The following is a 26,856-nucleotide window of genomic DNA, read 5'->3' as shown; positions in this document are numbered from 1 at the left end:
CTGAATGGTAGCTTATTATTTTTCCACAATGGACAAACTAGGAGGTCATTAAATATTAGTAAGCCGTGAAGTAAAGATGTGGGAGTATTCAAATACCCGCTACTCACTTCTACCCGCAGGTAGTGCCAAAATGCCGGCGCTATCCGTGGGTAGACCTGTGGGTAAAAGAAAATAAAAATTAACTTTTTCTTTAAAGTCTGTATGTTCAACTGCTTCACTGCTGTTGAACTTAATTTCTCTTTCCAGGTAGCTTGAATGCAGTTGCACATGAAATTCCCTTTCACACTCTGTAAGGAGAAACACTCTCTACAAAATTCCCCTGTTTATCTCTTGGCAGCTGATCCTGGGCATTTGCTGAGAATTCCTGACTCTTGCAGAGGTTGTTGAGAATTATGGTGTGCAGAGATTACCGGTAATTACCACTGCAGACCAGCTGATGTGGTATGGAGACCAGACACATTGATTGGTGTGCAAAAACTAAATGCTGCTTTGCTAGAGAGGTCGTTGACAATACCTTTACATGAGAGGATGACTTAAAAGAAGAGAGAGGTTATTCCCTGTCATTAGCTACTGTCACTTGATAATCAGTAATCTGTAACATTTTATATGGTGCCTTAAGGTTAGCTTTATTTCATTGCAGCAAGATTTGTTGCAAAACTGACATATAAGCAGAAATGTCCTTGGCATATGCTTAACAATCCAACTGTGATGCCGATAAAGCACCATATACATTTATGATATCATGCAGTAATATTAGAGTATATGTAAGTTATTCAAAGGGTGCTTCCAGCCTGTTAAGAAGGACACAATCTGGTTGACAGAAGAGATGTAACCAGGAGAAGAATAGTTTTCAGTTAGATTCTGTTGGACTTCTAACATCTTCTGAGGAACATACATATATTTTTATATAGAACAAATAGATTTATATGAAACATGATGAATCAACTTAAGTTATGATGTAACAAAGTCCTATTAGCATAGGGCAGTATATTTCAGTATTCCCCCAGTAGGCCTAGAAGGAGACAGCTAAGAAAAGCAAACTAAAAAATGAAGACATTAAAATAATGTAACGACTTCGTTAAGTGAAGAAGGAAGGCAACAATGACCAACATCTAAAATAATTGCATTTAAACTTCAAACAGTGGAAATACTTTGAGAAACTATAGTAAGAGGAAGTGTTGATTTGTTTTTGCAAATTCTGAAACAGTAAGAAGTGTATATTTAAATTGAAATAGTAAGACACAGTGTACATGTAATCTTATGGATGGACACCACAATTAACATACCATCTTATGACTTCTATAACTATCCGAAGATTTCTTCCAGTTACTTGAAATGTTATAACTTCACATTGAAAAGGTTAGTGGATTTTAGACATATTTTTTTAGAAATTACAGCAAATATCTATTTTCCTCTGAAAGAAGGCCAACCTGCTAAAGTGATGGATATTTTTTTTTTTGTGATTAAGCCTGTGTCAACTTGAAAAATAGCATATATGTGACAAAAAAAGATATAATAGGTTAATACTCAGATTTGTAAGGAAATAGAGAACTCCTACACATACAGAGGAGTTTTCATACTACTTTACTGACATTTCAATAACAGTGTGTCATACTTATCTAGTTTTTCTTCTATAGTGTTGATATACGTGCAGCTTCCAGGCACTTCCATGTGTAGAGGTATCATATAACTTAACATGTAACTTGGCCAGGGTATGAAAAGTTGAAGAACAAAAGACTTGAATTTATTTCGGAACGAAGCTGCTGAGTAAAAGTGTGCACATTTCCATCTCAAGAGACCAAGTCTTTCAGTGTAAGCTAGCAACCAGCTCAAAATCAATCAAAGAATTAGGAAAACAAAACAAACAAACAAACAATCAAACGAAACCACCTGATTTTGCACTATCCTAAGACCACACTGAATCATAGTTATGGCCCAGCATTTGTGATCTGTTTTGTTAAATACAATATCAACATAAGACTCACTTCAGTCCAGGTGAAGACATGACATCCAGTGAAGGAAAGATTCTGGATATGTTCATTAAGGGTTACGTAAAGAGCAAATGCTTGTTTTGTGCAGGGATTAGTATGCTTCATTTCAAAGTTTTAGTGAGTGCTACGTGCCACATCTGTCATGGTCCACACACAGGTGGGCAGAGAGCTTGTGCTCTGGAATGCTCTGGAAATTTTCATTTACGCTCTGCAACCTGTAAGATAAGGCAAAGACCAGCACCTAGGGCAAGAGTGTCAAACAGCTACATTTATACAGTCCTAAAATTACATTTGGGCCTCTGAAGGCAACAGCGAGGCTGATGTGGCCCCCGCTGAAAATGAGTTTGACACTCTGACCTAAGGGATTTCACTGAATGATGTAATAGTTGCAAACCATTTCCCTTCTCCAGACAACTGTACTGCTTGAAAAGAAGTTTTAAGCATTTAACAATTTACTGCTTTTTCTGACCTACTATAGAGATTGCAGAAATAAAGTTTCAAAATAATTTGATGGAATTGTAAAAAGAAGTAGTTTCATTCAGAGGAGGATGGAAATGGAAATTTTGTCAAGAACTGGTGGAGACTCTCCAAGATTCAATGATAAGATTTACTCCCTGAAGCCTGCAGAATAAGGCTAGTGGCAGCAAAGAACTGGGAATAACCTCTGAAAAAAGCAATCTGAGCTATATCTCTTATATTATATCTGTTATTACAAACTAACTACTGCCGTGTAAAACACAGCATTTAGGATACATTGGCTCCCTAGCCAGGGATACAGATAGAGAGTTATCAAGTATAATTTTTTTTATTTTTAGTTGGTCAAAGATAATGAGTGTGACAAGGACTACGGTGGAAACATTTAATCAACAAAAAGGGTCCCTCTGCCTGTGTGGGCAGGCTGGGGCTAACAGCAGCTTCCTGAGACTCAGGCATGCCTGCTTGTCCCTTCTGGGTGGTGGAAGGTAATTTGGTCACCTCCAAGGGTTGTCTGGCTTGCTGCCCACTCACCACCTGCCTGGGGCCACCTGCGGGAGGCCCTGAGGGGTCCCATCTCCACACCCTCCCATCTCCTTTCTTCTTTCCTATCTGCAGCCTCTTACACCACCCATCACATCTGAAAAACTATGTCTAGGAGTACACAATCATAAAAGTAATACTGCTGTCATATGGGAAAGGGGGTAGGATTTGTTATTACAAGTGAAAGAGGGGAAATGCAACCTATCGCCTTGGTGTGTTTGCTAAAAAGGTTCAGAAGCTAGTACCTGAGGAGACAATTGCTCAAACTCAAGACAAAATTATTAATAGCTATAAACTCCACATTGTTCTTTGTGAATGCTTCATACAAAGAAATCAGCCTTTTTGGACTGAATTCTCCAGACAGCGGATGTTTTGCAATTACTGCCTTCTTATGACAACGAAGTCTACCTGGAAAGCCAGAGCTTTCCACAGAGACACAATTTGAGGTTGATGGGGTGGCTTTCAAGGTTGGTCAGTCCTTCTGCCATGATCTTTCCCAGGGAGGCTAAAGATGGTCTCAGAATAAAACAATACAATTCTAGTCTGCAGAGAAGTATGGGATACTTCGTTATATTCTTGCCACAGACAATATGCACTTACTTTTGAATGGATTCTAGCTTCAAAAAGTGAAGTTTAAACTGCAAGAATTCTATGTACTTCCTGGATGTTAGTGCATGCTTTTACCAGATTCTGATTTTACGTTTTGGGAAAATTTAGACATCTATTTGCTCTCCTGCCATGCATCCTATTTCCCATCAAAATGAAGCATGGTTTTGTGGGCTAGAAGGAGCCACAGTATGCTCTGTGACAGATCTCTGATCTGGGCAGTGACGGGATGCGGATCAATGGGAAATGTCAAAGGCTACATCTGTTCTGTATTTCTTGATAACTGCAGAGGACTACTACAAAATCTGCAAAACTAAAGTTTCACTGATATGGTTGTATTTTCCATTGCATGTAAGCAGTAAACAAACTGTTGGTTATTATATACAGCTAATAGTTCATATAAAAGGAGAAGTATAAGAAATGCTCTGATCCTTCACATTAGTATCAGAAAAGCTTTTGTGATCTTAAGATGTCATAGGACCCACAAGAAGCAGTTCTGAGAACACGAGGGCTGAGGGTTCAAACATGTTAGAGAAGTTTAGCTAATATAATGTAGTAGTAACTACGAGTCAGAATCTGACACAAAGAAATCTGTACAACCTCTTCCATAGCCCACTGTAAATTTATCTTGGTGAAAATCTGTAATGAAAACACAAATACAATACAAATGACAAGTGATGCCCATGCTATTATACAGTGTAACACAGAGCCCGTAACTAGCTATATAAGTTAAACAGAATTATATTATAAATTTTGAAAATCTCTCTGGCTAAAGAAATTGTATTTTTCTTTTGTGTGATTCTTGTCAGTGGATTCAGTTCTGACTATGACAATGTTCACAAATACTTGACAGTTCAGTCCGTGCCTGAACATAAGCACTTTTCAGAATCAAACTCTTTCCTGCAGCCAACTCTGCATGAGTTTCTGAATCTGTTATCTATCCTAATTTTACATTGGGCTCTATAGTAAAGATATTTTTTTAATATCTAAAGAAACAGACCAACTGAATGGAAGTTACAATGGAGCTAATGGTCTAATTGATTTAATGGAGTAGCAGGATCAGAATATAAAAAAAAAAAAAAAGAAAAGCTTTCCACCTTTGAAATGCAACAGAATAGCTGGATCCGTCCCATCAACCTATGTCGTAATGAAACATTTCCACTGTATGATATCACGAGATTAAATGACAGTTCCTTATGCTTCACTGAAAGTAGTGTTAGATTAACAGTCGTACTTGATGATCTTAAAGGTCTTTTTAAAGCAAAATGATTCTATTATTCAATGAGTCTATACATGAATGTCATATTCAATATCCAGATGTTATATTATCATAATGAGTACTAGCATTTTTCTCATATGCTCAAGAGAAAGGAGATTCCCTCTGATGAAATTAATACTTGTAAACAAAGAGATATACCTCCATATGCCACACCTATGTGAACATGCTGCTCTCCAATTTTATCCTCATCTTAATTCAGAGGAAAACAGCACAGAAATTGAGACCTTGTACACATATATGAAATAAAATATTGATAAAGGTAAGCAAAATGTGATGACCTTTTATCACTTTAGACTCGTACTGCAATCCAAGAGTTTACATTCTGGTGCTATGGGTGAGAAAAAGTATATAAAGTTAAAAATGTTTAGTGCAAAAAAAGATTAATGGAAATAAAAGCTGAAATACAGAATTTTGCTTATAGTGCTCAAATAATCTTTAAAAGGTTAACTTTCCCAGTAAAGCACTGATAAAAATTCAGGCAATTTCAGGCAGTCAAGATTCGTCACTGTTAATATTTGAGTGGGAAAGAGGACAATGGCTCTAACCAAAATAATACCAGTTCTTATTGTAGCAATTGAAAAAGTTAACCAAATATCCTTTTCTACAATTTAGAACATACAATGGGGGCTCCAGGAGTTAACGCTCTCTTGTATTTAACTTTAACTTATTTTATGAATGCCAATTAAGGTATTGAGTTCATTGAGTCCCACAAGTAACTGAAAAGGCTTTGTAAACTGACACTGGGGAAAGGGTTTTCAAAGGCTTTTGCCAGCTGAGAACATACTTATTGTGTACCTACAACTTCCAAATGTATGTGTGGAGAAAGAATCCAGGGAGACAGTAACTGAATTTACTATCAACTGCTTGCAAATACATTTTCTAGTTTATATCCATTGTCCTCCAACATGAAAATTCTGTACTTAAGCCATACAATCCTGCTTAGCCTTTTTGGAACGCTATCACTTAGCAGAAAGAAATACTAATAGAGATTCAATCTCTACACCACAGAGACCAGGTCTTTCTCCTGTGCACTAAAGCACAATGTCAAAGCTGAATAAGTACCACATTAAAGAAGATTCAGAGTTCTATGGCTCAGATATTATCAACGTTTAAATAAAAGCACCGATAATAAAAAAGAATCTTTTATGAGACCATTTGGTAACATTTTTCGTCTTTCCTAGATATATCAGTTTGAAGGATATGCCCACAGAGGAAGCATCATTATTTTAAAGGAATGGTCACAATTCTGGAAGATAGGCATTTTTATTAGTCATAGCTCTGGTCCATCATGAAATGAAATCTCCAACCCCTTCCTTACTTTTCTCATGGATTCAGCTATGATGGCAACTAATTGCCTCCAGGGTCAGCTGAACTTTAATGTCGCAATACACATTAGAATAAAACAGTAGGTAATTACCAGGTATAGCCAACAGGTGTTTAACCAGTTTAAAGATAAATAACAGCTAACTGTGGAATTTGTACCTACTGTTTGTGTTTTCCAATAAAAACACAGCCCCCATAGCTCTAATTTATGGAAATTGTCTTTGATTTATACTATCTATATTTCTCTCATAACTAATTTGTCCCCAGTAAATTTCAAAAATTATTTTATTTCTTTGCAATAAAATATTTCCATAATATGATTTCTGAATGCCTATTGCCCCTAGTCATATATCTCTCTTCTCATTTTACATAGATTGTTGTAGATGAGGAGTAATTACACTGAAATCAGTAAAATTAACTAAACCTGGGAAACTCTGTCTTTGAAAGCTTCTTCATTTTTACTAATTTTAGATTACTACTTTGACCTACAGTATATCTATTAACATAAATTACATCAGTAATATTTGGAAGATACTAGAGAAAAGACTTACAGGGTCAAAAAATGTGCTTCTAACATTAACTAATGTCTGATTATAATCAGATCAACAGGATTAGGTAAATTCTCATTGCAATATAGAGTGATAAGAAAAATTACAAAAATAGAAATAATAGTCAAAGATAACATTCATATTCTTCAAAAATACTTCCTAAAAATCTTGTAACTTTTGTTTCCAGCTGACCAATAATCTCAATGTAAATTTAGAAAGGTAATTATGAATATCTGAACAAAGATGAAAATTCTGACAGGAAAAAGTATGGCCATAGAGAAAATTGCTTCAGAGAAGAAACCTGTAGCATTTTAAGGCATCAGCCACTTCAGGGTGTAATCTTTTGCCTTCCCTTTTCGACCTCCCTTGTGACTAATCTGAAATGCTGAAAGTTTGGGGAGTTGAAATACTAAAGTGTGCTTTACCTGTCTGGCCTTTCAATATTTTATATTTTGATTGCCTGTCAGTCAACTCATCACTTTCTCCATATATAAAGTGAAGCTGTCAACAAGAAAAGCGAAAGAACAGATAACCAATCATAAAGAAAATATGGAAAGGTCAAAACCTAGCCCAACCTAATTTTAATTGGATTATATAAGTGGTAAGGCAGAAATGAGTTGATGTGAGGTGAACCATGAAAAAGAGAAAATTAAATGAGGAGAGATGAGGGCAGCTTGACTCTAAACCAGTGTTAACGTTCTTGCCAGGCTAATGAGGGGAGAGGTGGGTTGAGCAAAAGCTGTGTGGTTGACATGGTGGGCCCAAGGGGAGGCAGCACACAGGACACTGCTGATCATACTGACAAAGAGATTAAATCAAAAGGAATAAAAATAGGTCCGTGCCTTAAGTTGGTGATGGAACAGCGTGCAATTCAGAATATAATAAAGGGAGTTGGGGAACATGACTTGAATTATCAGATAAGAGCAGATATTAAATTCCATCTTTATAGCAGTTAAGAGCTACTCTGATAACATTTGTTTTCTAATTAAAAATATTTACCAGTGAAAACCTCTGCACCAGTATCTCCAGGAGTCTTTCTAACTTCAGCATACAAAAATGTCAGCCTCTCCAGTTGTCCCTGAAGATTTTTCTTATTTTTCCACCCATTTTAATTTTATTTTCCTCTGTTCTCTTTTCCTGCTGGGAAGAAGCAATGAGCTACTGCAAGCATGAACTAATTTCCTAATGTTAAAGATCAACTCAGCTAGTATTTACAAGCATTGCTGTCTTTGGACAGCAAAGCAGAGTTTCCTCTGAGATACCTAACACTAAGGTGTACTTCATAATGAGATAATAAACCCACTGACAAATACAGCTCTACAGGAAACAGACATAATCCTGCAAATTTGAAGATTGGAAGCCTTCTGTGACTGTTTCGAAGCAAGCCCAGAGAACTCTGTACAGCCAGACAGTGGGCTAATTCCCAAGTCATTCATTTGGTGTATAAGATTTATAGTTCAAATTTCTGAATTGAGTCCTATGTATGCCACTGCAGACTTGAGACTCCACATAAGCAATACAGGTTCTTTCTCCCCATGCTCACCTTTAGCTCTCCCTCAGAGCCCAGCAATCTGCAGATTAGCGGGTTTCTGAATTAAATAAAATTGCTTCATTATGTCTTACATCTCACGGACTTTCACGAATTTACTTTTTTTTTTTAACCAATTTTGCTTATGGCTTCCAAAACATTCTTAGGCAACAAGTTTAATTATAAACTGTTTTTTAAAAATACTCTTTCATTATTTTGTTTCAAATCTGGTTTCTGATGACTTTGTTGAATATACTCCTGTTCCTCATCTGTAAGAAATAGTGAATAATAATGAATATCGATGATTTGTACAGTCAAACTCAACATATGTCTGTGTATCACAGAACAGTACGTCTAGTTACATCAGTAACGGGAAGTAGGTCACTGGATAATGAAATTTTAAAATTTTAAAAATGCAAGACCTTGGAGGAAAGATTACAAAAAGGGACAACTCATGACGTAAAAAAAACTGTAGCCACAATACCCGAAAGTCTCTAAGTCACAGAACACTGGGTAACAGAGCACTGGAACAGGCTGCCCAGGGAGGTTGTGGAGTCTCCTTCTCTGGAGACATTCAAAATCTCCCTGGACACATTCCTGTGTAACCTCATCTAGGTCTTCCTGCTCCGGCAGGGGGATTGGACTGGATGATCTTTCGAGGTCCCTTCCAATTCCTAACATTCTGTGATTCTGTGAAGTTGCTGAGATATATGGCAGTCAATCTCACACCCAACATCATCAGCATTGGAAAAATCACAGAAATGCTGTACACATAAAACTGTTGCATTCCCTCACGGTAGAATCCAACATTGTGGTTCCCCTATTTCACAATGAAACGTGAAGACGTTTTTGACATAAGGAAGCATCCTACAACTGAAGTGGAATTTCAATACAAGAGCAATGATCCGATTTTTCAGAAGACTTCTACAATGATGGTTACTTGATACAACACAATGTAGCCAATGCTCAATTTTGACAAATAAAAGCACAACATATTTTCAAAATTGTGAAATTCAAATGAATCTACCAATCCTAAAAATGCAGTACAGCACTGAGTCAGCTACAAAAAACTCAGTTGTAATGGTCCTGATGACAAAACCTGCTTAATTTACCTAACTGCAGAATTCCTACAATATCCATAGGTAGTTAGGTCCAAGATTTTGCTTAGGGCTCCTGTTTTGTGCTGAATATACACAGACTGAAGCACAGGAGGTTCCACCTGGATATGAGGAGAAACTTCTTCTCAGTGAGGGTGACAGACACTGGAACAGGCTGCCCAGGGAGGTTGTGGAGTCTCCTTCTCTGGAGACATTCAAAACCCACCTGGACACATTCCTGTGTGATCTGCTCTGGGTGAACCTGCTTTAGCAGGTGAGTTGGACTAGATGATCTCCAGAGGTCCCTTTCAATCCCAACCATTCTGTGATTCTATGATATTTTGTCATGTTTGTAACACCTTGCTGGAAAATTTTAACTGCTGTGTGTCATGTATGCATTTTTACAAACATCCTTGCAAAAAACTATGTACTGTATTAAATAACTCTTGAGGTAACAAGCCTTTCCAACTCCTTTTAAAAATCTATTTCAGTCTTTCAGGGTGTTAGGACAGGTCGAGTGACTAGGCTGATTTTAAGACTAGTTTGAGCCTAAGCTGAATCTTCTGATTTTAAGCCTGGGTTGAATCTTCTACATAAATATATTTTCTTCTTAGAAGAGCAGACTAATGTATACTTTTCTGTTTTCATTTGCTACAGAATATTTCCTACCTGACAAACACAGAAAAGATCCTTAGTGATATACACCAGCTCAGACACAAGCCATACTTACAGTAAAATTATTCATAGTCGTTTACTTGGTTCACAGATACACATAAGAGAGCTGTTAATTGTGGTTCAGTGGTATTAATAAAGCTATCATTTTTATTTAATTAAGGAAAATACCTATGTTTATAGATAGCATTGACTCAGGTCGTTATGGTGAAGCTGGAGTAAATGACTAAAGTAATTAGGATTAATTTAAATCTCCATGAATGTTATATGATAATGAGTCTTTCACATGCTGTGTATACAGTTCTTTGGGACAACTACTTTTCTTTTCAGAGAAAATCGGGACTTATAAATACAGAATAAGGTTGACAATATTAATACAGATTTCAACAGCACCCAATAAAAATCAATCTTGGAGGAAGAATTTTGGCTTTAAAATACAGCCTCTGACACTAACTACAGTTTTACTTTTATCACTCCAATACGAGTAATAAATGAAAGGGAAGATGGAACTGCAGATCTATATATAGGGACTATCCTTCGAGACTGCATTTTTCATAATGCAAACCTCTTCAGATATACATATATCAATAGCTATTGAAAAGTCATTGAAATATCACATTCTCTGTGTATTTGTGAACATGTATATGCATTTTTTATGTCTTAGTGAAGGCAGACAGCAAACATCTATCTTATAATGTTAACTCAAAAGTTCTGAATTAACCCCTAGTGGCATGACTGTATGGCAGACCCTGGCATTCCATCACAAATAAATATAGCATGTTATTTAATTTTGTGTTTTCTTCAAACACCTCAGTGAGTTAATAGAGGAGTATAAAGCAAAAATGGAAATACTTCTCCAATTGGTTTAACATGAATTTCAAAAGACAAAGTAAACAATCTAACAAGTAAGCCACAATGCTGATTTTACACTTTCAAAACTGATGAAGCAATTTTTGTTCCTGTTTTTGTATCAGGGAAGTGCCAATCTGTAATTAATTGAACTGACTTCAGCAGAAATAATACTTTTGGTGTTGATAAAAACAGATTTTTTTTTTTTTATTAAAAATTAAAGAAATTTACAGGCAGGTAAAAAAAGGAAGAGCTGTCTCAATCGCTAAAGAATTGCCATTGTGTTAATACAATATGCTAGTACTTCTGGCAGTATAAACAAGAAAAACAGACAGTTTGTGCAAGGTCATTCCAAATACAATGTGCATCAACCTGGTCAAGTTCCTACAGCAACATAAATGTTTTTATGAGCACCAGGTGAATTCCTGCAAAAAACTCTAAAGCTACTAACAGCTTGGTAAGGAGTACATAATGATAGGGTGTTAACTCCGCTTCCCTGACAATGAAATGAAGAAAGGGCGCTTTGAAATTATTAATACTAATATATTAAAAAAAAAAATAAAGAAGTAATTTTTACATTATGTTTCTTGAAACCAGCAAAATAAATATTAATGATTTTATTAGGGTACAAAACTAACAAAACTACATGGGAGTTTCTGAATAATTATTTCTATTAATTCAAGTTGGCTAATGAAATAATGCATTTAAATGAACAGCTCCTCTAATGTGCATTTTTCATCCAGCAACCACCCCTCACCAAACCCACTTCTTTTATTTAATATAGGGTGAAATGCTATCTCCGCAAATATCTCCTGAATGCATCAAGGACTGCAGGAAAAAGCTGGAAGTGAAATGATGCTTCATGTTGGAACATTCTTTCATTTAGACAAAAATATAAACTCACTTATGTTTCAAAGCGCATATATTCTTGATTTAATCTGTGAATCCACCTTTATGGTTGTGAAAGAACAACTTATGAACAGTAAGTGGTTTGTGTATTACGAAAACACTGTCCCAACTTCAGTTTTTAAAATTGTCTGGGCTCATAGATTAAGTCTTTTGGGAACTTTTAAGATAGTTCTTGTTTTAAGAAGGTCTAAACGAAACACTCTGACAGATTTTAGCGAAATGGAGACCTTGACATTGTATTTAACTCATAAATAAGAAAATTATTTTTGTTTCGATGGCCATGTTCTGGCAGCTACACTAGTTATATTTAGATCATTGCTCATGAAACTCACCACTCATGGGGTTTTTTGTGTTTTGTTTTTTGGTTGTTGATGGTTGATAATATTGTTTGATTTTTGGTTTTGTTTTTTAAATATGTCAAACTTTCAAATGCAAAGTCTGACTCTTGAATGTGTGTTAAGATACCAGAGGGAACAACGACTCTTAAGTGCAGATACTACTAAAACCTACTGCATCTAAACTCAAAGGTGAACTCTGAAACTAGTTAACAATAGCAGCAATCACAGCAATAACAACAATAACAAAATAGTTTGAGAGTACATTCTCTACTTTTTAAATTCAGGATTAAACATCAAACTTCTTACCACTTCCCTTTGTGCGATTGATATATTCTACCTGAACAGAGAACATTTCTTTTTTACAATATGTTCATCAAAATCATCTGAAGTTTGTCCTCAGGAGCGAACTGAAACTTACTGCATTATAAAATAGTTGCATCTGATTTTTGACCTCACATGCTTAACAGCTGATTCCTATGGTTAACACTATTATTCTTGCTGTGGCAGTAAACTGTTTTTAAAACAACTTTTTTCTGAAGTTCAAATGCCAAATGGCTAGGAAAAATGTTGAATAATTCCTTTTATCAGCAACCAACCTCTGCTACCAGTGGATTTAGCTTTCTTAGCTTTTTCTGAGGTATGAAACAAGCTGCGTGGTGCTGTTTGTTGCCTTGTAATAGTTTGCATACCTCCATTGCCTCTGTCCTTGGAAGAGTTTGAAAACCATTTATTCCAAACCATTAATGTACTTTTACTACATTTGTGCAGCTCTTCTAGCAGTTACTGGAATAAGCATAGTACATGTAATTTTCCTTGGGGAAAATGGTGTTTGCTACAGACAAGAACATAAGATCAGCAGAGACTGAACTATGTTGTTTTTTTAAATCAAATCCACCAGGCCTGCTTAAACAGCATGATATTTCTCATCGAGATTTTTTTGTTTAGCAGGAATGACAACAGTAATAGCTCTGTAGGCTACTTTATTATTAAAACAATGGTTTAGAAGCTATCTCTAAATAATTGACAACAATGAGGAGAACAGCCAAACCAGGCACCTAATGGAGAAGGCCTTGCTTAGAACATCTTTGATAAACCCTCTGCTGCATGTAATTGATATTTAGAGGCCAGATTTCTTTTTCTCCTAATAGTAATTATATCAGTGTCATTAATAATGGCTGCTGCAAGGTCCTTAGGTTCTTTCCTGCAGGCAAAAATTATATCTGGTCATAGAATCTCATAATTATTCACTGTAGTTTTCAAAAGATCTGAGATCTATATTTCTCTCTTTTTTAGAATCTAAGGCTTTTACAGTTCTTCCCTTGGGAAACTGGGTTAATAACAGCAGAACAGGAAAACTGAGAAGCTTGTTTAACATCAGTTACTATGCTAAAATAAGCTAGGAGATTTCGTTTTAATGGTTATCATCTCCCAAAGTGCATCTGTAGTGATTATTTTTTAAAAGCATTCACCAGACATGGTTTGTTTCCCAGGAGTTCTGAATGGCCAAGAATGTCAGAGGTGCTCTTTGGAGCCCTGGCACCTCACTGACACTTGCTGATCTGTTCCAGTAGCTATGGTCAAATACTAATACCTGCTTAATACTACTATCCAAAAGCTCTTACACATCCAAATGACTCAATGGTATTGTTTTAATGAGAACATGCTGAAAACGTAATGAAAATGTATTATTGCATGAGCCGTGCATTTCTTGCTTCTAGTCAAATCAGTAACATTTTACTCATATGCAGTAGTTTGCTACTTATGCCTCAAATAATTCTGATAATTGAAAAATATTACTGGACCAAAGTGTTCATTTTAAAAGAGAATTATTAGCATGAGGCTAAAATATTGCTCAACTGATTACTCAACTCTAACAGCACAGTGCTTGCTATTTTATACTGAGTATACTCACTGACTGGCCAGGTTTCTGAAGTGCTTACATGCTCATCCCCACTGTTACAAGCCTTTTCCTCTTCCCCAAACTGTCAGTGATGCTGACTTAAAAATTAAGTCAGGAAGCTTGCAAGGGTATCAAGTATGCTACGGTAGGTATAGCAACAGTAAAAGAACATGCCTGGTGAAAGAACCAGTACATGCTAACAATCCAGCCACAACGGTACCAAATGAACTATGCCTGCTCCTGTATAATGTGACACAGTCTGAAGGTTCCTTGCAGCCTCATGTGTATTGGAGACAGTGCATATATTATTCTTCAGGATTTAAAAACCTAACCTAAAAGCAAAATCTGAACCAAGAAAGTAATAGCTGGTATTTAAGGGAAATAAGGTAGTTGCAACATAGTTGTGTCTGAAAACAGTGATCCTTCTAACTCAGTTAAACATTATGCAAAATTGTAATTCAAGAGGTGGAAAGTCTGGAGTGCTTTAGCTATTTAAGTAGTAGGGAGGTTGAGTGTGAATGAACCTCATACATGTCATATAGACGATACAGAAAGGTATAGGGCTATAGGAGAGAAATGACTAATTTTACTTCACCTTTCCAAACCGTCACCCAGAAATTCAGAGGATTGTCTGACCTACATGATGTGGCTTCTTGTAAGAAATGTCTATATCTTGCCTAATGAGAACATGTATGACTCCTGTTCATTTAGGTAAGATTCCAGCTGATACTCAAGTAGGGCCTGGTTTTGCCTGAGCAGAATTGAATTAATCTGAGAAGGTCATTATGAAATATCTCCTTAGTTGGAGACAAACATCAGTTGTCCTAAATTGGGATGAATCACACACCTTACACTGTCAGTTCACATGAGAATAAAACCTGGAATGAAACAACTTGGGCACATGTGTGAAAGCGAGCTTGATGTTCCCTGGGCTCCCAGTCCTGTTATTGCTGTGCTAGTCTTCATTGTGGCACTGAGCATATCACAAGATTATCTGTTCCTCAAAAAGTGTGGTAAAAATGGCAAGGACATCAGTTCATACCTCTGTACACACACTACATCGTTTTGCCATCAAAGTGGAGAGTACATAATCTATCGTATTATATATACACACTTCTGTGGTTTTGAAAGAATATGGTGCACATATTTCTAGACAGATAGATTTGTTTTAAATTAAAGAATACAATCATAGGCAAACAATTCTGAAAGACACAATTACTTTCTTGTTTATAATTTTCCATATTACTTTTTGTAAAAATAAATCTGTCATTCAAAACATTATGCATTGATATTCTTAAATCTTCACATTATGCTTTTCAAGTCATTTACCTGAAAGTCTCTTCTGTATTTTATTACTCAAATTCAGTATGGCTTATTTTAATTCATATTAATGAGTATTCAAATAAATGGCAGTGTTTGCTTTAATATTAGATCTTAAGAAGGAACACCATTTCTCATATAACTAAATTCAGCTGTAGACTGATAGAAAAATTAACAAGGTCATACTGCTTGCTAATTCTTTAAATCTGGCACCTTCCTCTATCTCTCTGCTTCATCAGCTTCTCATCTCTTTTTAAAATCTCATTGGAAAACTAATTTCCCCCTTGCCTCTACTGCTTGGCTATTTTCTGTCTTTTATTTATTAATTCTACTCTAAATAATACTGGAATAGGGGAAAAGTCATATCTGATATTATATGTATCCTGTCCACTCACTGTCATATGGAGGAGCATTAAAATTTTTATGTGAAAACTGCCTGTGAGTTGCAAATTGAGCCTGCCAACAAAATGAAGGATTTTGTTACAGAGATCTAGTGTAAATTTCATCAAAAGACAAGCAAGCGAAGAAACATCAGCCAGTTCCTCCATCTTGCTCCAAAAGATATGCTCTGTTTGGAGATGTCATTGCAATGCCTTGGGACATTGCTTGGGTACATCCCATTAAAATCTCTTCTTTATAGACAGGCTTCCTCAGCTAATTATATATTATCTTGTGTGTAACAGAAAATATAATCCAGCTGGTATATCTGGGCCATATGGGAGAACTTAATAGTTGCTGATATGTATACAGCTTGGTATGCTTAACACAGCTCTCAGGAAGCATTAATTTTTTATGATTAACTTTAAGGGTTTGAGTGGAAAAGGGGAGGAATAAGCATTTTCCAGTTCAGCTGCACAACCTTAAGTGCAGCTGGTGTAGTTTATACCCACTGTGTACTGTGAGTACATCCTACAGAAGGACTCAGCTTCATTACATGGCTGTAACAAGGCCATATCTTATCCCACTCCTCCATTTGACTTGTATATGTGATCTTTTTGGTGAGAGTTAAATAGGTTACAATACCCTGCAACCTTTCAAAAAGTAAAAGCGTTGGTTAGTGTCAGAGTATTACTTTTAAAGTATAAAAGCGAAGTTAACTACTGTTAGCAAAGAAAATGAGGTTATATTGATATCTGGAGTTTGATTTTTAAAGGGAAAGATAATAGTGCCTATGACAGATATTTTTTTTTCTTTTAAAAATACTGTGCTGTTTGTGAAAGATACAAAAGGATTAGAAAATAGAACAGATAACAGATTGCAGAATAGGGCAAACATCCTGTATCAACAGAGATCATTTCCAAGTGTGTATTCCAAATAAGGTCTATGAAGAAATGCTTTTCAGAGTGCATCTTAGACCTCTAAGGTCAAACATTTAAATAATTCTTTGTGTGTTGTTGTAAACAGACACTTATCATCTAAGACGACAAATGTTTCTAACTGTTTGGTTTTCAGAATGATTCATAATTACCAGAAGTAAGATATTTCAACTACCAAGCCTCAACATACAGTGTTATTTCACAATCATGATATTCTCTCCCTGGTTACATCATGGTTACATTCAAGCAATAGAAAACTCTTCCTCTTTACTGTGACAGAAACTCATAGCATCCTGGACTAAATGTCTAGGAATTTTTGTTCTCCTCACAGCCCAAGTCAGCTGTCTAATTATGTCCTAGGTCAGCTTATCTTCACCACATTCTTGGCTGAATGCTGCAGAACAAAATGACCTCTTGTCAGCCAACCGGATTAAAATGTACCAGTGTATTCCTTAAGAAGAAACTAAAATCTGTACAATCCATATAGAATGAGCTCACAATTAAGTTCTGATATTTTCTCAAGATTTTAATTTTCAGAGACAGATAGAAATCCAAACAGTATTTTGTTAAGTTATGATTCTGAAGGTTTTGCAGAAATTCACTGAACAAATGAAGGTCATACAAAAGAAAATTATTTAAAGTAGACAAACTACTGAGCTGCTTTATTATATTTTTAAATTAATGTATGTGTTCCATAATTGTAGCTTATTGACAGCCTTGTATAACTTTCTTTCTCTACTTTATTACTGTATTATTTGGTCTTTCATGTCTTTCTCAGAAAGCATGAATATTTTCCACACAGACAGCTTGATCTTTTGATAGTTCTCTGTGTGCAATTTGTATTGCACAAGAGTGCATATGTAAGTTTCTTGCATATTTAGCACAGTTGAGCCTCTTCCCTTGTTCTGCTTGTTCTGGATATGTATGGAAAGCTGCATCTCTGTGGTCTGGGTTTGCTGTCACTAATTCATCTCACTTATAAAATTGTTGAAAACTGCCCCATTTTGTGGAGTGCTGACGGTAGTTTATTAGACAGCTACTTGATTTCCATAAGTTTACATATCTTTCCTAAAACCTTGGGAGCACATGACAAGATCTTACTTTCATTTATGAGCAGAATTCCTGCTGGTTAGAATCAAAAGCAAGCATGCTCCCCTAATGTGCTCCCTAGTGTCACCTTGGCAATTTTGCAAATGTCAACAAGGTATCTAATAAGAAACAGCACTTCATACTTGTAAAAATTTTAAATTCAGCAGAGTTCTTCAGAGTTTCACAAAGTTAAGAAACGGATACAATCAACTGAATTTGGGGGACTGAGTGTATTTGGTGGAGACATTCAATTTCTTACATTGTATATCAGAACAAAACCTTTTTTCTTTTTTAAACACAGATGACAGCTAAAAAGGGATAAGGACTAGACTGCAAAAGCTGTTCCACTTTACTAGTTAGGGTGTTTATTAGTACCTAAGACTACTGTTTTCTGCATTTTTCTTGACTGCTTAAGACAACAATAAAATTTCTGAGCTGTTGATACTTAACATGTTCTTGAACTTTAGCTGCATTCTTTACTCTCCACTAGAGGGATGTCTTTGTGGTAAACTAAATCTAGTAGACAATTATTTCATATTTCTCACATTTCATGTGGGTATGCAACACTATCCTAATTTGTCACCGAGAACATTAATGCTGGTATTTCCCTCTTTGAGGACTACTGGGAAGCCTGAAAGATTACAGTTTCACTTGCTACACGTATCCCTGACATTACACAAACTACGTTATTTAATACACAGAGTTCCAAGGTGAAGAAGAATGAATTTAATTTAAACTGTTATTAATTGAATTAATTGTGCACATTAATATTTTCTGGCTTAGAGGTAGGAAACATGTCTCTTTCTTTTCAATATACAAATCCCATTTGCATTTGGCCACTATACTTAGCAGTGTTACAGTTATAAAGTACATTTCTTCAGCACTATTTAAATATAATTAAAGTAGTATGAAATCACATTTTCTATTTAATACTGCAAATCAGTGGACTGACTTGCAGTACTGGATTTTTCACCTCTCTGCTCTAGAATCTGGTCTGCGGGAGAGTTCTTGATAATCTGTCACATGCTTATTTCTCTGATCAAACAAGTGATCTTCTTACTGCTATTGCTGGCTTATTTGTTTCTCATTCTGCCTATTGCACAGCATTGCCAGAGAGCATGCATGTTCTAACTTACTAACAAAAGGTGTATTGAAGAGCTACGCATTTAGTTTAGTTAGTGACTTAGGAAGAAAATAACTGCTGTGCAACAGTATTGGAAGATGCCAGCAATGCATTTATATTCCCACATCTAAGAGGGAAGAGAAGTTTACAGTTAGAAGATATTCCTTATGCATTATAAAAAGTGAAAACTTTCTTGGTGGAAAAATGTAGGAGTGGTTTAAACTGTATATACCAAACAGCCATGAAGCCTGTGTGTGTAGTCTTGCTGCACGACGGACAAGATTAAGTAATATGTAGACCTCTACAGAGAGCTATTTGCCGTGTCACTCAGTATTGACAAATATCGGCAGATAATCTATTGATTAAGGACTTTCAGAAATATAATCTTCATAATTATCTATATGATGGGTTTAGATCTCTCAAATTCTTCCTATTCAGTTGAATAAAATTTCACTATTCTCTTGTTTAATTCACCTGGTTATTATTTTAATATCAACCAACAAAACAAGGGCAGCGCAAGTAATAATGTGGCTTACTACAGTAATAGATCAAAACCTGAAGGAATGCCATTAGTGTAGGAAAATAAGGTTTCCTTGCTTTGGCTACTAAATGTACTAAGCAATCTCTTTTCTCCCTCTAGCTGTGCTTTTAAAATTGTTTGGATTTTTTTCCCAGTTTACTCTTTTTTTCTGCATCATTAAAGCTGCATAAACTCAATACGGAAGTTCAGCCAAGGAAGAAAATTCTCAGATATTTACAGAGCCTATCATACCTAGATCTTTTTTTCATGACTTGGCTTATATTTCTGTTCTTTGGAGTCTTCTCACATATCCCTTAGTTCCAATGTGGCTTTTGGATGGAGACAGAGAAACAGCAAGAAGTGACTTAGTGGGCAACTGTTCAAGGTACAGACACCAAAAATTTCCTGTCTATGTCTTTAGGAATAAAGACACTTATTAGCACTGAATTTTACACTGGTATAAGGCCCTGGGGCCAACTGGAAATGAAAATATGTGCTTTGTGCTTTGGGAGAAGCAGACTTCAAATTATGCTTTCAAAAGACATGCTGTGTGTGCACCTTGTACCTTTACTTGTAATGCATGTTGTTCCCCTCTTTTGTGCGAAATCGCATAATTTTGACAGAATGCCAGAAATCTGACACAAATGCCAAGCAGTTTCTCTCTCCTGTAACCTTTTGTAACCCTCTAAACAAGGCTGGTGCACTCTACCATTTAAGCACAGATTATCGTTAAATAATGCCGCAAATGAAATCACATTGACATTCACCTTAATTGTTTCAGTGTCACTCTAATGTAAAGATTTTACAGTCCATAAGTCAAAATATGTTCAAGTATATGATCCGTTTATCCATGTTTGCAAAAGTAGTTACTGAGACAGATATACCTACTGCCTGCTTGCTGCTCTACTTGATTCTGACATGAAACAAGACAGTCATTAACAACAAAAAAATCAGTACAAAAGAAAACGTCTACTTACATAGCATTGTATGTGGGATCAAGTGAAAAGTTTAAAGTTTTTTTTTAATATTAAAAATAGAAAACATATTGCTCTTTAGGATCTGAGCTTGGGTTATGCTGTGAGACCTACTTTCTCATAGTACTTGATCTCGTAGTCCAGAATGGCTCCGTGGGGAAAGTCCGGCTCTTGCCAGGAGAGGGCAATGCTGTTTTGGGAAGCCCAGTCCTTCCTTACCATACCTATCAAGGAGGGTGCTGAAAAGGAAAAGGATAACTACGGGTTAAAGACGAAGCACGCGGTTTATCCTTTCAACCTACTGTCTTAGGATACCAACCCGAGGTAACTTTGAGTGACCTCCAGGCGGAAAAGCATGACAGATGGCAATTCTCCGGGAAACCATATAACCTGGAATTAATGTCTCAAGTACATACGCGTAACTCCTTTGTTAAAGTGCAGACCAGCTTCTGAAAAATGGCTGTATACAAAAATATAGAAAGAAGCGCCGGTGCCAGTCCCACCGCCGGCTGCGCACAAACAGGTTGCACTGCTGGCTCCGAGGACGTCATGTCCAGAGCTGAACCCCATTTCAGAGACAGCAAATTCTACATTCAGGATAACTGCCATTAAATGTTATAACTCAACTGTGTAAAATGTGCATTCAGTTTACTCTGTGGGGTAAAATAAAGTGACACAGGTTAAAACAGATGCAATGAATCCTATTTGTGCTAGCTGGGCTGGCAGCAGCAAGGGCATTACAGCCCATCGGTGAGGTAGCTGGGTGCACGAAAGAGTCAGATCATTAGAGGAGGCCAGAGGCAGGGACTGAGTTACGGACAAACTGTGGGGGAAAAGATGCCTCCAAAGCTACCTGCTATAAATGATACTGCAGGTCTGCAGCAGTGCAGCAAGTAGGAACTGCTTCCAGCAGCTTTTGGAAGGGGCCCAACATGGGTGGATGGACCCAAGAGCCAAATTATCTCACTACAGGGTTAACTAATTTTAAGAAATGAATTTTCTGCCCTTTTGGAAAAGAAGGTGCACTGGTATCTGTGCAATAACTTGAAATAGTGCAAAAATTACGTTCTAGTAAACGATCTTTGCTTATTTTATTAATCTGGTCAAGCATGTCAAAGAAGGTTTCATATTCTCCAGACACTAATGCTGGTTTTATAGTATTCATGTGCAGCTTTCCCAAATGCTACAACAAAACCGGTCATGTTGTTCAACAGTCTTGAAGACAAACCAGTTAGCTGAACAAAACAGCTACCATAATATGTAAAAAAAAATAAAATAAAATTCTTCCAGTGGTTCACAGCTTTTGCTATTTGTCTTTCCACTAACAAATATAGGTTCACTATATGCCCTCCCCCATTCCTCTCTATTATGAATCTTACTTAACCTCTTGTAAGCTTCTAAGGAGCTGTCTCCTAAAAATAACACATTTTTATGACTTTTGTTTTTATCTTTTGAATGAAAGAGTCTTCCTAGGAAAATGAAATAAGAATCTGCTTCTAGTCACAAAATTTCATGCCTTGGTTTTCTTTCCTGTAAATGTTTCAGGAAGTTCAAGAAATGAAAACAATAAATTCTAAAATGCATAGAGACACTAAAGAACAACAAAAACTGCTTTTTTTTTCCTTTGAAAAAAGGCAAACTCTACACACAGTCATGCACATAACAATCTCTTTCTCTGTGACATTGCATTTATTCGAGAGAAAATAAACTTCCATCCACTGTCAGTCCTCCCTGTGGATAACTATTCTGTGGTATAATAGTCCATTCCTCTCTGATGTGAAAAAACCCAACTCAACATGTAACACAATGAAAAAAAAAACTTCCAAAAGTATCAAGCAGACAAAACAGAGCTTACATAGGAAACTGTCTTATACCTGTTCCATGCAATTTTAACCACAGGTCTGATGCAAGGGAAGGAGAGAAAAAAAGAATTCCTGCTATGCTGATGAAAGGATTTTTCAGGGAGTCCTCAAACAGCATAAAGTAAATGAACAGAGCAAAATACAAATAAATAAATAAAAAGCATTTACAGGTTCTGGGCCAAAATGTTATCCCTGGGTATGCATAACTATTCCCTCGGTTAAAATGAAATTTTTAACTCTTCAAATTAAGGGTGAAGCTGAGCTCTTGCAGTATTTCTCTGGGGTAAAATCAGCTATTCCAAGCTGAGAACAAAGATGGGTCTGTTTAAAGGAAAACAGGAGCTAGCAAACATTGATTTGTATTTGCTAAACACTGATCAAGGGCCTACAAAAGTAATTGCTCATATACATTGGTTTACTATTTGCTGTTTTGAGTCATTCACTGGTATTGAGCTGTGATTTACAGGCGGGGCTGAGGGAGCTACAGCAACCTTTCAGATGTGTCTGATACACCCTGTGCACCTGCTTACTGGTGAGGGACATCAGCTGAGCCACCTTCCTCAGCACATCACGGCTTCATCTCACTGCATTTGCGGTTCACTGATCAGACAACCAAATCCTTGTAAAATGACTGAGCTTGATTACAGAAAACACCAGGTTAATCTGTGGATACAATTACATTCTCGGCTCTTCTAGGCTTTTTAAATACAGATTACTGCTCTATATTTCTTCACAATCTGACATGACCTTTATAAGCTTTTCATATGTACTGTATGTTTTGCATTTTTCTTTGATTTCTGATTTCCAAATTTATATAGCACTTCATACATGTTTTCAGCCTGAGCTCACTGCAGTAGCTCTTCCATTTGAGGACCTCCATGTCAAAACACAGTCCTGGCACATCAGAAGATTCTCTCAGAAGTTCAGTATGAGAAATAGCCCAAGTCTTCTTCCTGGGATACAACTCAGTAGCAAATTAATGGAAGAAAATTGCTTCAGCCCTCTGTTAAACCAGCTATGCTTGACCTGAACTTGAAACTGAGAACACCGTACACCAAGGCTCACATCACACCTTTAGCACTGTGCCAGCACTGCATCCTCCAAATCAAAACATGTAGGTGTGCACATAAGGCTGTGGGTATGAGAAGCATATTTGTATTAGGGTACTGATTAAAAAAGTAGTGCACTTTTTAAGAAAAAGACACAAAAGAGCCACCGTTGACCATTTCTTATATATTCAGGAGGATGATCCTCTATTTGTCATACAGAAGTTATCTATTCACATCGCAGAGGAAATAGTGACTTTTAGGAAAAGGATTCCAGTCAGAAATTATTGTACAAAGAAGGAGACAAATACAACCAAGTAATTAAAAGCTGCAGCTAGCTTGGTTTCTGTTTCCTTAGTTGTCACGAAGTGCTACTAAAAGCAATATTTTCTATGGAGAAATTTCAGCTTCTTGTAACAGTTGTTCACTAGAGTAGAAGTTATTTAGACTCTAAAGATCCTATCCACCTCTTGTCAAAGCTCTTTTTAACTAGAAATTTGTAAGACAGGTAAATCCTATCTGCCCATTTATAAAGACTGCTCTATTGTTGCTATGATGAATCAATGGGAAGTTCTTTTAATTAGTTGTTTCAAATCCAGTAGCTGCAGGAGTGCTCTAATTTGGTGAAACAATTTGAAAACGTAAAAAACAGAAAAAAAAAAAAGCGCAGCATCGCTTTTAATCACTTTAATGGCAGCATTTTCTTGCCACTGATATTAGGCTGAAGGATGGTTTCTGGCTCTTGAGCTCACTGCTGATCTCTGTTTTGTACAGAGGATTCTTTCCACCATCTGCTCTCTATGTTTTCCTCTACACTGTTATAAATTTCTTGAACTGCGATGAGTCACATACAATGCTGTGAGCTCTTCATTTAATTTAGCCTTTAGTCTTTTCAAATTTGTATTGAATAATTAAAGTTCATTCCTTAATTCAGAGCAAGCTTATTTTATTATAAATCTCTTTGGCTTCTCTTTTTTTCAGAATTCCTTTTCTCTTATGCTACACAATGGACAGAAAATGTGTATTTTAAATCATTATTGGATTCCAGTGTCATTTCTCTAGAGACTTTCTTTCCTTCTGAAGTTGATTTCCATAATCTCTAACTGTCTAATTTCAAAATAGTTGATCTGCAGGGTTTCTGAAGCTTTTTTCCTTTCATCCATTTTACTAATTTTCCATTTTCTTATTTCATACTGTTTAAAGTAGGCAAAGAACGGCCAGTATTTCTCCCCTGGTTTCCAGGGTTGAACAACTTCGACACAGTGCTCATCCACTATGAAGAAGCTTCAGACCCAATGGTACCTGATGACAAAAGCTCACCTGATGTCTATCTGCACATGGAGCACTCTAGCCCTCTAGTGTCTCATTTCATTTTTTATGTATTTGGTGAAGAGAAACCATGACAGCTCAATGGCCTTTCACTGGCTGGCAAAACAGGTCCTACCGTATACTGAATCACTTGTTAAAAAATCTTACATCCAACAAACAAGAACAGCTGCATCACCATTGTCCTCTTCCCTGCTTCCATTCTGTGCTGTCTGTTTTGGCCAAAGCCGATGAACTGCAGATACAAAGTTGGACGGGAGGGAGTGGAAGTGGGATCTGAACTGTACACACGTTTGTGGCAAGGACTGAACTTTGGATGCCACACTCATGAGAAGGCTGGGGGTCTCAACATGTAAAATATTTGGCATAACATGGTCTAATTTAGTTAGACGTTTTCTATACCTCTACCACTACCAACAATAATCTGAATTGCATAGTAACATGTTACTCTTTCCTTGAGACCTCTGCCTGCTTCAAGGCACCAGAAAGACCATACTCACCAAAATACAGGACTTTACCACATATTTTCTGAGTAGGGGTTTCCCAATAGAGGAGGGAATCCAGCCCCTCACTCCCTCTTCTTTCCTACCTCAGCCACTTCCCAACCGCAGTTTTGAGGAAATACTTGCTGAGGCCCACTCATAAACTTTGCTTCTCTTTGAAAACTCATTAATTGAGCCTGCCTAGTTTCATACATTTCACAAAAAATTCCAGGAAATTAATGAAACAGGATGTGGTACAAATACATTTATTGTCAAATGTTTTCTCCTTTTCCTTAATTGTAATACTAGAAAGTTCTTTTGTAAACTACTGATAGTATTAGATTGAAATGGAAAAAGTGGTTTAGATTTCTGCTTCTCTTCATATATATACAGTTATACTTTAAAAAATCCTATTAGATTTCTGTCAAACCTTACATATGTGGTATTGATAATTGTTAATTATAGAGATGTACTGAGGTACAATTTTCAAGTGCTTTTCTGGATGGTAAAAACAACCTTTGCACCTTTTTCTATACCAGAAAATGCTATTATACTGTGTTTTGCCAGTAGTTCTGTAACTATATCAAAATTTCTAGACTATTGGACACTCAGTATGTTTTCATATAATACATAGGAATAAATGAAGTCTGAGATTTTATTCATGATCCCACACTTGGAAAAATCATTATTTCAGGGCACAGTAAGAAAAATATTGATTTTACTTCTGATTCTAGAAAGTCTGTATGAAAGGTAATAAGTAATAAAAAGATGTTTTCTTAGGGAAGACATTTTACTCTAGTAACGGAACTGAAAGTAATGAAACAACATTTCCTGATCAATGATGCCTCTAGTATTATTAGTATTTGAGCTATTTACAAAGGAAGGATTTACCAGAGAAGCTTTTTTTCTTTTATGTTTGCTTGTTAATCTTTCTGTTGCTATCTTTGAAGGATAAGGGAAGAGAGACTATGTTATGAGTAAGGAATGTGATACGGATTCAGGAGACCTATGTTTATATTATTTTCTGGCTGTGCTCTAGAGATGTGTTTTAGTCTTTTGACTGAGCTATCCTGTCATACAATGTGAATGTCAGTACCTTCCATTATTTCCAATATGGGAGCACCTTCATGCTACAAGTGTGCGTGTATGTGTCTATGTTAAAGACTCAAAACTATGGAGAAGTTTATATGGAAAAAATGATGGAAGAATAAACATAAATTAAACTTTTATAAAAAAATCAGTTAATAACCCATCTCTCTGTATTTTAAAGGTGTCCATGTGGCTGAAACATTTTGGGGTTTATGCTGAATTCAGTAAGAATTCTTTTTTTTATCATACAAGGCTGTGGAAACTAATTGGAAAATTAGTACAGTGACTAGATAAGATATTTGTTCTTCACATAATAGAGTCTCTTATTTTCCTAATCACTTCAGTGGCAATTCACAGTTAGAATGCTTGGAGGGGATACTACTACTGACACTAGCCTTCGAGTTCAAAGTTGAGCATGGAGTTTTCCTGACTAGGCATTAGAGCTAGCAAATTAACAAGTTTGGGGTGAAAAACAATGTTTTTACTTATTTTCTTACACTAGTTCCCTAAAGGTTTGAATTCAAAAGACAGCATAACAGTATGCTTCTTTTGAAGCCCTTCATTTACCGAAAAATAGGCCTCCAGCAAGTTATAATTATCATCTCTCTCTCCATTTTAAATTCTTTCCCCTTGGGGATTTTCTTTGCTTGCT

The 26,856-nt window shown here is 36.3% G+C and overlaps 1 protein-coding gene across 8 annotated transcripts in view; it reads right to left on the bottom strand.

The window, feature by feature from the left end:
• EPHA6 (EPH receptor A6) overlaps nt 1–26,856 on the bottom strand; it is a 492,663-nt gene that overhangs the window by 137,851 nt on the left and 327,956 nt on the right. For 4 of the 8 annotated variants that reach the window (XM_065853097.2, XM_065853115.2, XM_071813915.1 and 1 more), the window contains 2 exons: nt 20,514–20,638; nt 108–155 (listed from right to left, as the gene is read on the bottom strand). The exons of 2 other annotated variants lie outside the window; for them this stretch is intronic. In XM_065853097.2, coding sequence (XP_065709169.1) covers nt 108–155; nt 20,514–20,638 — 173 coding nt within the window. The remainder of the gene's footprint in view (nt 1–107; nt 156–20,513; nt 20,639–26,856) is intronic. 2 more of the 8 variants (XM_065853107.2, XM_065853123.2) reach the window with 1 other exon arrangement.

Source organism: Patagioenas fasciata, chromosome 1 (assembly GCF_037038585.1).
Source record: "Patagioenas fasciata isolate bPatFas1 chromosome 1, bPatFas1.hap1, whole genome shotgun sequence".
NCBI classification, from domain to species: Eukaryota; Metazoa; Chordata; class Aves; order Columbiformes; family Columbidae; genus Patagioenas; species Patagioenas fasciata.
This window is presented reverse-complemented; position numbering and strand designations above follow the sequence as displayed.